General features: G+C 38.5%; 6 protein-coding genes across 7 annotated transcripts; 3 read left to right on the plus strand and 3 right to left on the minus strand.

The window, feature by feature from the left end:
• The first annotated feature begins 146 nt into the window (after positions 1 to 146).
• AT3G18295 (DUF1639 family protein, putative (DUF1639)) lies at positions 147 to 1,249 on the plus strand. The gene is made up of 2 exons (NM_112714.3): positions 147 to 783; positions 866 to 1,249. Exons 1-2 carry the CDS (start codon positions 211 to 213, stop codon positions 941 to 943), a joined length of 651 nt encoding a protein of 216 aa, NP_188458.1. The 5' UTR covers positions 147 to 210; the 3' UTR covers positions 944 to 1,249.
• AT3G18300 (uncharacterized protein) lies at positions 866 to 3,315 on the plus strand. 2 transcript variants are annotated; one of them, NM_112715.2, is made up of 3 exons: positions 866 to 2,003; positions 2,204 to 2,255; positions 2,325 to 3,315. In NM_112715.2, the coding sequence occupies exon 3, from the start codon at positions 2,339 to 2,341 to the stop codon at positions 3,161 to 3,163; it is 825 nt and encodes a 274-aa protein (NP_188459.1). In that variant the 5' UTR covers positions 866 to 2,003; positions 2,204 to 2,255; positions 2,325 to 2,338; the 3' UTR covers positions 3,164 to 3,315. The 2 variants fall into 2 exon arrangements, with proteins under 2 accessions (NP_188459.1, NP_001327301.1); NM_001338333.1 differs by lacking the exon at positions 866 to 2,003 and having other exon boundaries at positions 2,167 to 2,255.
• AT3G18310 (TATA box-binding protein associated factor RNA polymerase I subunit C) lies at positions 3,299 to 6,168 on the minus strand. Its single transcript, NM_112716.3, has one exon. The coding sequence runs from the start codon at positions 6,085 to 6,087 to the stop codon at positions 3,466 to 3,468; it is 2,622 nt and encodes an 873-aa protein (NP_188460.1). The 5' UTR covers positions 6,088 to 6,168; the 3' UTR covers positions 3,299 to 3,465.
• A 1,813-nt stretch (positions 6,169 to 7,981) lies between these two features.
• On the minus strand, positions 7,982 to 9,344 carry AT3G18320 (F-box and associated interaction domains-containing protein). Its single transcript, NM_001338334.1, has one exon. It carries the CDS (start codon positions 8,740 to 8,742, stop codon positions 8,170 to 8,172), a length of 573 nt encoding a protein of 190 aa, NP_001319580.1. The 5' UTR covers positions 8,743 to 9,344; the 3' UTR covers positions 7,982 to 8,169.
• Positions 9,345 to 10,000: 656 nt separating this feature from the next.
• On the minus strand, positions 10,001 to 11,263 carry AT3G18330 (F-box family protein). The gene has a single exon (NM_112718.2). It carries the CDS (start codon positions 11,198 to 11,200, stop codon positions 10,070 to 10,072), a length of 1,131 nt encoding a protein of 376 aa, NP_188462.1. The 5' UTR covers positions 11,201 to 11,263; the 3' UTR covers positions 10,001 to 10,069.
• A 1,697-nt stretch (positions 11,264 to 12,960) lies between these two features.
• Positions 12,961 to 14,077, plus strand: AT3G18340 (F-box and associated interaction domains-containing protein; the record flags this gene model as incomplete). Its single annotated transcript, NM_112719.1, has 2 exons — positions 12,961 to 13,194; positions 13,226 to 14,077. The coding sequence occupies 2 exons, from the start codon at positions 12,961 to 12,963 to the stop codon at positions 14,075 to 14,077; spliced, it is 1,086 nt and encodes a 361-aa protein (NP_188463.1).
• Positions 14,078 to 14,390: the final 313 nt, after the last annotated feature.

Below are 14,390 nucleotides of genomic sequence, written 5' to 3' on the forward strand. Positions count from 1 at the left end.
TCGCGTCCCTAACTCTCTCTCTCCGAATAATTCGAACAGACATAAAATAAAATTTCGTGAGAATAAATACACAAACCAAAACCAAAAATCCAAAAAAGAAAAAAACTTTGAAGTTGCTCCAAAGGAAAGAGAGAAGAAAGCTCACCAAAAAAAAAAAAGAAAGGAATCTTCCATCTTCCCACGGCGGAGAGAAACCAATCAAATCAATCAATGGAGCTTCCTCCTCCACCGGAAAGATCCAAACGCCTCCATAACTTCACCTTACCTTATCTCCGATGGGGTCAGCAAAGATTCCTCCGCTGCGTCAAGCTTCCTCACCACAACCGATCTCCTTCTTTTCCTTCTTCTTCTTCTTCTCCTTCTCCCGATCATAGATCTCACAACGGAGGACTTTCAGGTGAGCTCAGGCTCGATCTCGTCTACGATGCCAACAGACCTAAGCTCTCCGTTTTGGGCAATGGAGGTGACAACAACAACGGCGATGTTGTTGCAGCTGCTCGGCCGTGGAATTTGAGAACGAGAAGAGCTGCTTGTAACGAACCACCTGGTGATGATTCCACCAGGATCATCGAGTCTTCTTCTTCTCTACGGAGACATGAAATTGGCGTTAAGAGAGGTGGTAGCGAAGATGGAGGAGATTCGCAGCAGAATAAGAATGAGAAAGTGAAATTCTCTGTTTCTTTGTTGAGAGAAGAAATCGAACAAGATTTCTCTGCCTTAATTGGTAAAAGACCTCCGAGACGACCGAAGAAGAGACCCAGATTGGTTCAGAAGCAAATGAATGTAACTTCTTCTTCTTCTCTCTATCTCTCTCGCTCACACACAATTGATCTCTGTTTTGACTCTGAATTTTCCTTTATTGCAGACTCTATTTCCAGGATTGTGGTTAGCAGAAGAAGTAACAGCAGACTCTTACGATGTTCCTGAGGCTGTGGAAACATGAAATTTGGGGTCAGCTTCTCTTTTTCTATCCAAGAAAAATGTATCAACTTTGTTTTTCTTCTACTTTGTCATTTTCGTTGTAAAAAAGGAAGAAAAATATATATGTAGCAATGTGCTCAGTTTTAGTGAATGAAGAAGCCAATTTTACTTGGTTTCTTTTATATTCTTCTTTTGTTGTAAAAGAGAGACATCTTGGTGTGTGTTTTTTTTCCGTTACCAAAAGCTAATTGTAATCTCTCCATGGTAATGGAATCTCCAGGCTCTTTTTTTTTTGTTATCAATAATTCAGCTCTCTGCAACTTTCTTACATTGTTGTTCCTTATTTAGTTTGTCTTGTTGCCTACTATTAGCAGCTCAGGAGTTACTTAAATTAGTATCTTGCTAAGATTATGAGAAAATTCTGATCCTGTGTTTTGTATAAGCTTTTTGGTTCTTGTGCATGTTTGTGTCAAGAACTTACTGAGAAATAGTGTTTGTGCTTTTTTTTAGACAATTTTGACAACTTTGCAGGGTCAGACCAAGCTTTCCTTTTACAACATCTCACTATGCCCAAGGTTTTATAGACAGCTTCCTTTCTCTTTGGTAAGTCAAGTTACAAACTTACAAACAGTGTTCCAATTATTGAACACCTGAGCTGGGAGACTTGTTACTTGCTGCAATCAGGTTCTTAAATATTGATTTGGTGTTCCATTATTGATTGTTGTATGGAAAAGAAAGAACATTGTAGTTTTAAGTTTTGCAAGATAATGCAAGGATGATCATATACTGCTAATTGATCTAAAAATCTTCAGAAAGGTTTCTTGCACTTTCATGCTTCAGGGTTTAGATCTTTTCTGCAGCTAACCATCACTTCTATAGAGTATCCAAACCATGTCGCAGGTGGAAGCCATGATCAGGCTGATAAGATATCTCATTAAAACACGTCAATGTGGCTAATGTTAGCAGTCACCAGCCTGTGTGGCGAGTAAGAGGGTACACGATCCACGAGCAATATAAACTCTGTCGAAAATAGAGAAGGAAGAACAAAAGAATAAACAGTCCGTTGGACACCTAAAGTAGAGGTAATGTAATTTATTCAAACCCTTGAGATCTAATTAGACATTATGCTCTTTTTCTCTCAGCCATTGTTTCTTGCAGTAGTGGCACACCACATCCATTATTTTAATTGAAGTTTTCAACCTCTAATCCATAGACTTATGCGTTTGTTCTCAAATGTTTCCAAACATCATGTTCACCTAAACCTTTCCTTTCTTTGGGACAGTCCTGCAAAAAAAAAGTCTCTGAGCAGAGTTTCATCTTTCTATCAAACTAAGGTTAGTTTTCATTTACTCATCATTTCTCTGTTTCTCATTGGTTTCACTAATTTGTTTTGAAAACTCCAGCAAAACGGACCATCATGATCTGCACGGAGTCAAACCACCAGCGGTTTTCGTTTGCTGGTGATCTCGGCCAGTCCGATAAAGGAACTCCTATGGAACAACAACCATCAGGCCCGGTCCGAAGAGACACCACTCTTTTGGATTCATCAAACTCAGATTTCGAGTTCCACATCTCAAGCAACTTTGATCCTGGAGATTCCTCACCAGCTGACGAGATATTTGCGGACGGCATGATCCTCCCAGTTCTTCCTTTCCAAGTCACAGCTACATCCACCATGCCAAAACGTCTCTACAAATATGAGCTCCCTCCTATTGTCTCTGCTCCAACCTTATCCTCTTATCTTCCTCCTCTGCCTTTACCATTGCCTGAACACTCAAGAAAATACAGCGTGAAAGAAACTCGAGGAAGCCTAAATGGACGAGGGAGCGGTGCAAATTCGGATTCAGAGGCAGAGAAATCATCAAAGTCGTTTTGGAGCTTCAAGAGAAGCTCAAGCCTGAACTGCGATATAAAGAAGAGTCTGATCTGTTCGTTTCCTCGTTTAACGAGAAGCAATTCCACAGGATCAGTGGCGATTTCGAAGAGGGAAATGCTTAGGGACATTAACAAGCATAGCTCGCAGAGACATGGAGTCCCACGTCCAGGGGTGAATCCATCATCTCATATGCGTCCTCCTTCCTCTTTCTGCTGCAGCTCGTATCAGTTCAGGCCACAAAAACACGCCGGAAAGAATGGTGGCGGAAGAGGAGGAAGTTTTTGGATTGCTCCGGTGATCGGTGGTCCATCTCCGTTTGGGTTAGGATCCATCTTACGACTTACGAAAGAGAAAAAAAAGAAGTAATAACAGTTTTTGTTTTCCTTCCCAAAGTAGGACCAGTTTAATACCAGACTCTTTTAACCAACTCTTTGTTTCATTTTGTAACGCATGAGATTATGCAACTAATGCGAAATTTTGTTAGTCTTTCAAATGGTAATTACGTAATTTGAATTTTCAAAACGAAAATTCATAAATATATATATATTTACATCCCAAGTTTGGTTACATGACAATAATACCAAGAAACCATAATCCTCAAATATGAGTATTACCAAAAAAAAGTGGAAATTACAAAATTGGTGGTGAAGCCGTGGGAGATATCTCTCTCATTTTTTAAGATGGTACTGAGAAAGAAACTCTTGATATGAAGATGATCGATCTTGCCATTGAGAGTGAAACGTCTTGTCCGTAAGCATAGCTTTCATATCGAATTTATCGAAATTCACTTCCCGATTTTCGAAGAACATCTCGACCGGAGACAACTCATCGAACAGTTCAAGCCCTCTTCTTCCTACAGCATTATCATCACCTTCTTTACAACCACGTATTCTGGAGACAAACGTTGTGACTTCTTGCTGTAGTCTGTCTGATTCAGCTGTTTTTGTTATCGGACGATAAGCAATGAACGTCTTTTTCTCCTCCTGTGAATCACTGTTGAGCCACATTTCATCGGCTCGGTCTTCGTCAAGTGAAATGGTTGTCTCGTGTCGACCTGAGTTTGCGATCTGGCGGGTGGCTTTGGAGATTTGATTGCATCGGTTATAGAACTCTGCTTCAGGCGAGAACTCTTGTTCTGAATTGAGACATCCGTTATGGAACTCATGGAGTGTGATGAGAACTGGAAGTGGAACAACAGGACCAACGACCTCAACACCGGGTTGCTCCTTCTTTGACCATTTGCTACTCCGGCTTGAAGGATTCCTTAACAAGAAAGGCGGTAACTGTGGGAATTCTGGAACAACTAAGAACTCGAGAGACTGTTTCTTCTTGTCTACCAGAACATCTGCAAACTCAGAGTAGTTAGAGAATGCAAGCATCAAAATCTCTTTAGGTAAGCTTGACCAGGTTTCTCTCAATGCAATGTCGAAAACACTTGTGGGTGAATTGATATTCTCAAAGACTGCGGTTATGCTAGAGGCAGATCTGCCTTTACCAAATCCGCAAATCTTCAACTTCTTACATAACTCTTCATGGCAGATTAAGCTAAAAGATTCACTCTTCTTGAAATCTGATGATTCTGTCCTCATCTTTGAATCTAAAAACCCAGCGAGCATCCCTTTTCTGTGAGCAGAGAGATACTCGAGTTCGAGATAGTTAAAACGTCTCGGGAATTTGTATTCCTCGTCATCAGGGAGGTACAGTAAATTCACCTCATCGGATTTGCAAGCCGAACCTTTGTGAGCTACTACTTCTAAATGTTTTAAACGAGAAGCACGGAACTTGACTGCTTCAAGCTTCCCTGAGGATGTTAACCTGATCAAAGTAAACCCCGAAGATTGATCTGACGACCCAAGTGGAAGGTACTTGTTCAAAACGCCAAAACCGAGAACAAGAACACTCTTTTTCTGCCAATCAATCCACTCGGGAAGAGACTCCTTAATCATCACTTCTCTAAATAGACAATCTCCGCATAGACACTTTCCGACAGGTAAGAGTAGATTGTGTGGAAGCTCCCATACATACAAGGAAGAAGGATCCTTCCCAACAGAAGGAGAAGGTCCAAAACAGAACATTTGAGATTGTGCATTCCAAAACGACCCTATTATGAGGCAAGAAGTATTCGATTCAAAAGTCCTAACTCCAAGTTCAGACAAGCTATAGACATCCATAAAGCAAGGCTTCTCAACATCATGCTGCCATTTCAACAAAGGCACACCTGATCTCGCATCACAGAGAAATACATAGCTCTGGGAAGCAAGAACAAACCGAAAACCGTCACTACCCGCCTTTGCAAACCCAACAAACACTTCTGCTCCGGCCGTATTCAGACTCTCAACTTCCAATAAACATCTCACACTGCAATCCTCAGTGCTTTTGACAATAACAAATAGTGCATCAGACCGAGCAACGATATAAACCCCAACTCTCCAACCAAATTCACATCCTAACCAACTCTTATTCACTGATTTCCCTTGACTCTCCCAAGAAACTTTCAGTTTGCAACCTCTAACTCTACAATGTCTCTGACTCAAATCAAACACAAAGACCTCACCGTTATCTAACAAGAGTAGACACTCTCCAGTAACATGAGGGCTCCAAGAAGCGCTCACAATCACAAACCTCTTAAACTGCTTACATCCGAGGTTTCTCAAAACCGGCTTACCTTGAGACTCATCATACTTGACACAGTACCAATGAATCGAATACAACGAATAAACCAAAACGTATCCCAACTCGCCCGAAGAAGAAGAACACTTATACGCTCCAAAGTCACTAACAGGTTGCACCAAAATCTTCAAAATTCGAGAAAACAATCTCTCTGTTGCCACAAAAACGTCACCTTCGTCCGAACCCGTGACTTGTAAACCACCGGAATCTCCATAAGAAAGCAGCAAGAACCCAATTTGATCAAGGTTAGTCCCTGTGGGGAAAAACACCAAGACTGAATTTTTACTGGGGAAAGGTAGAAACTGGAGGCGATTGTAGGAGAGAACCCTAACGGTATCATCGTGCGGATTGGAAATTTTAAAAGAGGAATTGATTGCGGAAGAATCCGACGGAGGGACGCCGGAGACGGAGAGAAAACGCGCGGGAGTTAAGTGAGGGGTAATAGAGAGAATTGGAGGAGAGAGTGAGGGAGAAGAGAAGAGCAGCTGCGAGTCTGATGGGTTCGAGAAGAAAGGACCAATGGATTCTTCGGGAGAGGAGGTGATGCAGAGTTTGCGTCCCCATTCATCGGTAATCATCTCCATAGGGTTCTTCGACGGAGATCGGCGGCGAGTAATCATGATCGGTTAATATGTCGGCGCAATTTTTTTAATATATGGACCGTTTTGGTTCTCGTTAACCGAACCGAGATGTAATTTGGACGGATTTATATTGTTGTACCTGAATAAACCAATAACAAAATTTCTCGTACAGAACCAAACCAATAGGTACCGTCGTTAATGGCAGAACTTGATTTATAAAAATAAGAATCATTGTTATGGATACGACGATTTTGTCATTGTTATGGATAAAGCTCTAACTTTATTTGCTTATTCTGGAAACTTTCATATTATTTTGAATCTTCTTTGTGCACGCAATTAAGATCCTCTCCTTGCTACCTTAATTCGAATCTTCCTTGTCGCACAATTAAGATCACATCCTACCAACAAATAATGTGATCGTATCAAATGCGGAATAAGGTTCTGAGAAAGTTTTAAGCACTCAGCTCTTAAGCGATCAATCCAACAAGATTAATACACTCTTCTAGAAAATCCTCAGCAGCCATGGATTGATTTCAAACAAAGATAAGCTTTACACTTTTTCAGCAGCCATTATGTTGCAAATAAAAAACATGGTTTCACAAGCAACTGTTGACAACTGTAAATAAACATTAAGCAACTTAGTCTATGAATAACAGTAGACGCGAGACAATCATACATCCACTAAGCCTAATCAACTCCTAAATACAACTTTCTAGTAGAGGGTAAACGTAGACGTCCTTTGATTTCTCCAGAGTCAATACTTAATACGGATTGGGATTGCTTTGATGTATATGACAGTAGGAAAAGCATTGAAGCTCAGAAACATGTCAAAATACATATCAAGGTGATAAAATGTCAGCATTAAAGCTCAGAAACATGCCAACAAAAAACAAATTTACATGTAGAGCTCCTTTTCAGTGACATCTTTTCCTTTTGCCTCCAGCTAGTTTGATTACTTGGAACATAATTCAGAATAGCTGGCCAATACCAACCGCTATCACAGGTACCTCATAAACGATTATCAAGTCTTGTTTACTCTTCCCAACAACATATAACATGTCAGTATTATTGAAGCTTCCGTCTTCTCCATTGTCGAACCATCTCTGACAAATTTGGACGGCTTTCTTCTCCTCGTCGAGCAAGAAACTTCCACGATCAGTAATTTGATGCTAAGACCTTGGTCCAAGAAACAGCTTTGGTGGTGTCATGAATCTTATTTGACACCCAAATCTCAGTCTTGGAACCCTTTCTACACCGCTTTAATAACACAGAAAGCTTCTCTTCTCCAACAACGGCTTAGGAAATTAAAGCTTAAATTTGGACACTCAAGAAACATAATTTGAATTAGGAAAGCTTAAATTTTGAAATATAATTCCCTTCTTCTTTAGACATCTGTTATTAGCTTACCCTCTCTGTACGAGAGTAAATATGTAAGGAAACATGATTTGATTAATAACACTTTAAGAAAAACCAATGTTAAAGCACATCTAATGGTACCGCTTGTGAATATGATATCAGAGCTGAAACGAATATTGAAATAACTTGACGACCAAGACAAACAAAAAGAAACACACAAAGAAAGATATAGCTTATTTTGTCACCTCTTTTACTTTGTCAGGGTATTCATGAGGCAGTGACACAATTCATGGCTCTTGGTTTTACATTAAACCACACTCAAAACACCTTTTGTGTTTCAACTTTGGTCCAAAGTTGTGGTTTCAAGTAATTTGGGTGGCTTAGTGATTAGTGAAGAGAACTGGAAGGTTAGTAGTGGGTTGGATGTTATCTAGCTGTACAACTTTGTAACTTTGTAAGGGAGTGAGTTTGGTATAGAAAAGAAAACTCAGTGCAGAGACAATGAGAAAGCTTTGTTAGTATATGTTTTAAGAATCACTTTTGTCATTGAATTAGAAAAGCTTTTAGTTTCGGAACATAAATATTCTCTTCTTAAAAACATTACGAGACATGGTTTGATCAACAAAAATAAAACTGTGTTTAAAGCAAGGATTATAACACACTAGGGCAGTTGAAACATAAATATCTCATAATACCACATCTTCATAAAAATACCAATTCAAAGGATGAAAACAGAAAAGGAAGAGATTAAATGTAGAGCTTGTTTTAGTAATCTCTTTTCCTTTTGCTTCCAGCTAGCTCGATCTGACCCAAACTTGGAACATAATTAACAATAATTGGCGAATATCCTCCAATTGTCTGAACTCCAAAATTCAGTAGTATGAATTTAGTATCCTCCCCAACAATGTAAACATTGTCTTCGTCTTCTTCCTTCATCCATCCCTTACTCTTACAACACAACAAGACTTTCTTCTCCTCGTCTAGCAAGAAACTTAGGCCATGCCAAAAACCAACGTTAGGCTTTGGATACAATGATAACACCTTGCTCCACGACACCACATTGGCCTCACCAATCTTACTTGTCACCCATAACTCAGTATTTGATGTAGAATCTCCCACTAGTAACAGTGAAAGCTTCTCGTCTCCCACAGCGGAAAGCCTAGAAGCCTCAAAACCATGCACTTGACAGGGGGGAGGCAGAGGAACATAACCAAATTTCTCTGTTCCAAAATCAAATTTGATCAAGGTTATGCGAAGGTCCGGTGGCCTTCGTCTTCTATCTATACCCAACCAGTAAGTGTTTCCCTTCAAAGACAAACATTTTCTAAAGTACTCCATGTAGTGGGGTGGCTTGATAATATCATCAATAACCCTCCATGAGTCAGAGCTAAACTCGTAGATTTCAGAATCCTTGTCTAAATAATTAAAAAGCTCATGGCTTTGTAGCTCTTATCACAGGACTTGTTATCATATCCAAGAATAAAAGTCATACCTTCGTTGTAACGATCGCCGAGTTCGATCCACTTGGTTACACCAGTTAAAGGGTTCCAAACGACTTATCTTGAATCTTTTCGGGAGGTGCATAACAACAAGCCATCACAGTGAAAGACTCGATCTATATTGAACTGAGCTGCTGAATTCTTAGAGTGAGGATCGAGTAAGCTGACCTCATTTTTAACCTCTAGAGATGGAGTGGTTCCATGGAGATTGACGTTTATAGGACAAATCCTGTAGTTCTTGGTCAACGTGAGAGGTTGAAACTGCTTTGCGGCTTTTTCAATGTGCTTTCTTGCGAATCTCTTGTCATCTTTGAATAAACGATTCCATCCTTTGCAAGTGGATCGTAATCGCTTCAGAGATGTGGCCGGAACAAAACAGAGTATCTCTTCTACTAAATCCTTTGGAAGCTCCGGCAACGTCATTTTTGATCACTGAAGAAAACGGCAAGTGGCTCTCAATATAATCTAGGGCTTTCCATCTTTCATTTCAAGATAACTGGTTATGTGCATTTAGTTCCCTTAAAATTATAACTTAACCGGATAAACCGATAATCAATACCAAAGGATTTGGATAAGTTTTTTTGAGTCACTCACTTTATCTGCCAGCAACACAACAAAACCGATAAGTTTTGGCCTTAGAATCCCCCTTGTCCTAAAATAAAATATCATCAAGAATCTTCCATTAATTAATGGATCTCTTATCAATAGATTTAGTTCCTTAACTTTAAGTTGTGTATTTGTAAGATAGAGAGAAAAACACCAATTAGTATATTTGCAACATAGCATGATTGGCTTTAGTGGTAGAACCGAAGAACTTTAAAAGTGAACGAGTGATGATTTCTAGTTGTACAACTTGTAACTTGGGTGTAAAGATAACTCAGAGAAAATACCAGTAGAAAAGCTTTGTTCATGTTTAATGAATCACTTTTGTTAAGGACTTAGAAAAGCTTGAAAATTTGAAACATAATTCTGTTCTCTTCTTTAGAAGATCTGCTCTACAAGAAGAGATTTGATCATAAACTTTAAAAATCTTTGTTTAGAGCAAGGAACAATACTGAGCAATTGAAACATCTGACAATACAACATCTTAATGAAATATCAGTTCAAAGGATTATTCAAAGCAAGATAAATTTTAAAAACACACAGACTCACACAAAAGAGAGAGATTACATGTAGACCAAACTGGGAACATACAAACTAAGAATAGTTGGCTCACATCCACTGGTTGCATCTTCTCCAGAATCAATTTCTTTGACTATATTGTCTTCCCCAACAATGTATACTTTATTGGACTTGTTCTCGTCTTCGTCTTCCTTCCAACTCACACAACAAATGAAGACTTTCTTCTCCTCGTCTACCAAGAAATTTGAAGTAAACAAGGCATGAAGCTCCCTGCTCAAATCCAATTCTAAGACCTTGGTCCAAGAAACTGCTCCTTCGGTGGTGTCATCAATCTTATTTGTCACCCATATCTCAGCCTTGGATCTCTTATCTCGCCGATATAACAAGGCGAGTTTCTCTCCTCTAACAACGGAAAGACGATTAGCACCATTCAAACTACGGGCCTGAGAGGGAACAGGAAGAGACACAGGTGCAAATTTCTCTGTTGAAAAATCGTAACTCTGCAAGGATAGGTCAAAGCCCATATCTGTTACAGCTCCAGCAAGCATGTAAGTATTTCCCTTCAAAGACACGCACTTATAAGATTTATCAAAGTACCAATTTGGAAGGATACCATTAAGAACCCTCCATGAATCAGAGTTAAAATCGTATTCCCAAACTTTGCTACCACTACGATAAAACCCCATGATTTTGTAGCTCTTTTTGCAGGATATGTTCTTGTCTTCTTGGGAGTATCCGAGAAAAAAATTGTCGCCTTCTTCGTGGGTTTGGATCCACTTGGTTTCACCAGTTAACGGGTTCCAAACAACCATTCTACGTTCGAGTTTGGAGGTGCATAACAATAGGCCGTCACAGTGAAAGACTCTATCTATATGGAATTCATCAGCTGAGTTCTTAAAATACGGATCTGGTAGGGTAAGTTCACCTTTCACCTCTGCAGATGGATCAGCTCCATGGAGATTGACGCCTCTCCGAATAATCCTGAAGTTCTTCCTCATCATGAAAACCAGAAACTCCTTTGCGGCGTTATCGTAGTGCTTTCTCGCGAATCTCTTGTCGTTGTGGATCAAACGGTTCCATGGTTTGCAAGTAGCGCTCAAACGTTTCAGATATGTGGCCGGAACAAAGCTGAGAATCTCCTCTACCAACTCCTTTGGAAGATTCGGCATCGGCATCGTTGGTCGCCGAAGAAAACGGCAGCAGGTGGCTCTCAATGTTATGTTATCATTTGATCTATTAGGATAACGTGGCTCTTAATCTAATTTTAGGGTTTTGGTTTTCAGCTTTCCTCTTTTGGTAATTTTTTAAAATTAAACCGATGCACAATATATACTTATGTTTCCAAGGGAATTTAAAGGCGATTTTTCGTATAGATTAATTAAGAAGCCATTTATTTATTTTTCTTAAAGTTTAAACAAAGTTTATTTTCAGACATTTAACTTGTATATGTAGAGAAATTTGTTTAAATTAAACCGATATTCAATACTTATGCTTCCGGAGTAATTTGAAGGCGATTTTTGCATACAAATTTAAAAATTATTTATTTTTCGAAATTAAGACAATGTATTTTTCAGATATGTGATTGGTTATTGAGAAATGAATTTAAAATCAAAATAGAAAATACAAATTATCACGAAACATAAGAAAAAAAAATGTTTTTTTGTAATGAAAATGTAGAACATCATTTATTATTCACTTTAATTTACTCTTATACATGACATTGGACCAGTCAAGCCTATGCCTAATAAGCTTGCTAATCTCTGCAGGCAACACAACAATATCAAGTTTGGCTTCGTGGACATGATGTCAAAGTGCGGTTGCGTGGTAGCCTTTCATAGAATACTTCTTCTCGCGATTAAGATCACATATATCCTAATGAAAAATAATGTGATAATTGTCATATCATATGAGAAAAAGATTCTAATACATGTTAAGCACTCAAAACTACAAAGATATATCAATCCGAGGGCATGACTATACGAGAGTGCAGGTCGCTAAACTGGTTCGATAGGAAAAACAATCAATGGCACATAGAAAACACAACACTAATTGGATTAATTTGAAACAAACAATCAACATGATGTGTTTTATCGGGATTTAGTCGGAAGAACATCACACATTTAGATGCATTTAGTGATATAAACATCTGTCTGATTTGGAGTTATTGTTTTGGAATGTTTTTGATTTTGTCAGCTGCTCTAGATTTGATATGATTGATTAGTCTCTGTGTTGGTATTTTGTGCAAAATTTTAGAACTAGCTTTCAAGTTGATCAATGAGTTGTAGAGATCGCATAGGCAAAACCATAGTCATATAAAAGTTAGGTTATATGTTCTGTGTCAAACCTACCGACCAACTACCTTTAGCTGAATTATAAATTAAGTTTTGCATTGAAATCAATTCTTGTAATCTCGTATAATGGGAATCAATCTAGTTTCTTGTTAGATTCTGCTGACTAATACTGAGAAAACCAATAGATCTTCTCTATTTTTGTCGTAAACAGGTTACAAAGTTAACAATTAAAAACAGAATATATAAACAAGATATTTCTCCAAATATTGTCTTCTTGTTCTTAACTCTTAAGAAATAAATATTTTTTTCTTATTTCTTACAAAAATATGCAGTTATTATTGAAAGATATATTTCTTTTTTTTAATAACAATTTAAAGAATAATTGTTTATTTATTTAATCCTCAAATCTATGTTCTTATCCTTGAGAAATAAATATTTAGTAATTTTATTATTGGAAGATAAATCTCTTTCCTAAATAATTATTAAGAATTATATGATATTTACTTTTGATATATTTTTTTAATATTGTCCCAAAAAAAGGGTGTTAACAGATAAAAAGATCACTTTTCTTATTTATTTGAGTTGCACACGCAGTGGTATATATATAGATTCTCCTCTAAAGCCACTGAAGTCGGAGAAAGGTAATGGCGTCGGGGAAGCTTCCGTGGGAGTTGGAGGAAGAGATATTGTGTCGGCTTCCACCTGGATCTCTTGTTCGGCTAAGATCCGTATGTAAACACTGGAACGATCTTTATAACGACAAATGGTTCATCAAGAAAAGCTTGGGTTTTGCACGTCCCCAATTCATCATCCTGGCCGGATTCAAGATTTATTCGATAGGAACCATCGGTCTGGACGTCGTTGATCCGAAGATAGAGGTGCGTGAGCTAGCCTCAATTTCATTTTGAGGCTGAGAAGTGGGCATTTACCAGGATCACGGCTTGCAATGGATTATTGTTTCGTGACTTTTGGAACCAAGGGGTTACCATTTGGAATCCATGGTTAAGACAAGTTGGGTGGATTGAGTATAAGGAGGACAAAGATTTCCGTTTTTGCGGTATAGGATACGATGCTGGTAAACCCGAAAAGGGTTACAAGATCTTTGGGTATTTTAATCGTTTCTATGACACTAAACTGAAAATCGGCCACAGATTTGCGATCTTTGAATGTGCGTCTCAAGCGTTTAAGTTCATTGATTCCCCTGAATGGCCAACGCTGGCAGGTCGAGGTGAATATGTGTCCTTGAATGGAAATTTGTATTGGACTGCTTACAATGAAGATACTCGTGAGCATTTTCTTGGAAGCTTTGATTTCTCCACGGAAATATCCATGCACTTTTGTCTCCTTCCTTGTGCGAAGCATGTTTCTGGCTTACAAGATAAACTTGTCCTCACTGTATTTAAGGGCGATCGGTTTGCATTGTTAAAGCAATCTCGTATATCAAGTAATACAGAGATTTGGGTAACAAAGGACAAGATTAACTCTAGTAATAACGTGGTGTGGTTAAACTTGATGACACTGTCAATACCTGACTTTCCCTCGCTATTCCATCAGCTTTCTGATATTAGTTACTTCATCCATGACATGACCCTTATCCTGTGCTGTGACGACAATCAAACTGGAGTGGGTTGCATCTTTATTGCGAGGGGAGACTTGTGCAAGAAGATTCAAATAAATTATGTCTCTCTTGGGTTTTCTCAATGTGTCTATCTTCCAAGTTTGACCTCGGTTCCTTTGGAATTCAGATCACTGCAAGTTTAGAATTTCGATTTTTCGAGTACAAACAGTCTTTGAAATGTGATTCTGTTTTCATTTCTTTTATATAATAATATTCTCTAGTCTCTATGTGGATTGGTTTAGTACATGAGCCTTCTTGACATCTTTTTATAGCTTAATGATCTATAGGCATCTTGTGTCATGTTGTGTAGATATAAAACAAAAGTACCCTAGAAAAAATAATAATCCAAAATAGTTGTAGCTAGGTGACTTGGGTTTTAGACGCACACAACATGATAAAGAGAACATAACGTTGATGAGGACTAGTGAAACGTCCCACGTCCTTCACCTTGTGCTT

This window comes from Arabidopsis thaliana, chromosome 3 (genome assembly GCF_000001735.4).
Source record: "Arabidopsis thaliana chromosome 3, partial sequence".
Classification (NCBI taxonomy): domain Eukaryota; kingdom Viridiplantae; phylum Streptophyta; class Magnoliopsida; order Brassicales; family Brassicaceae; genus Arabidopsis; species Arabidopsis thaliana.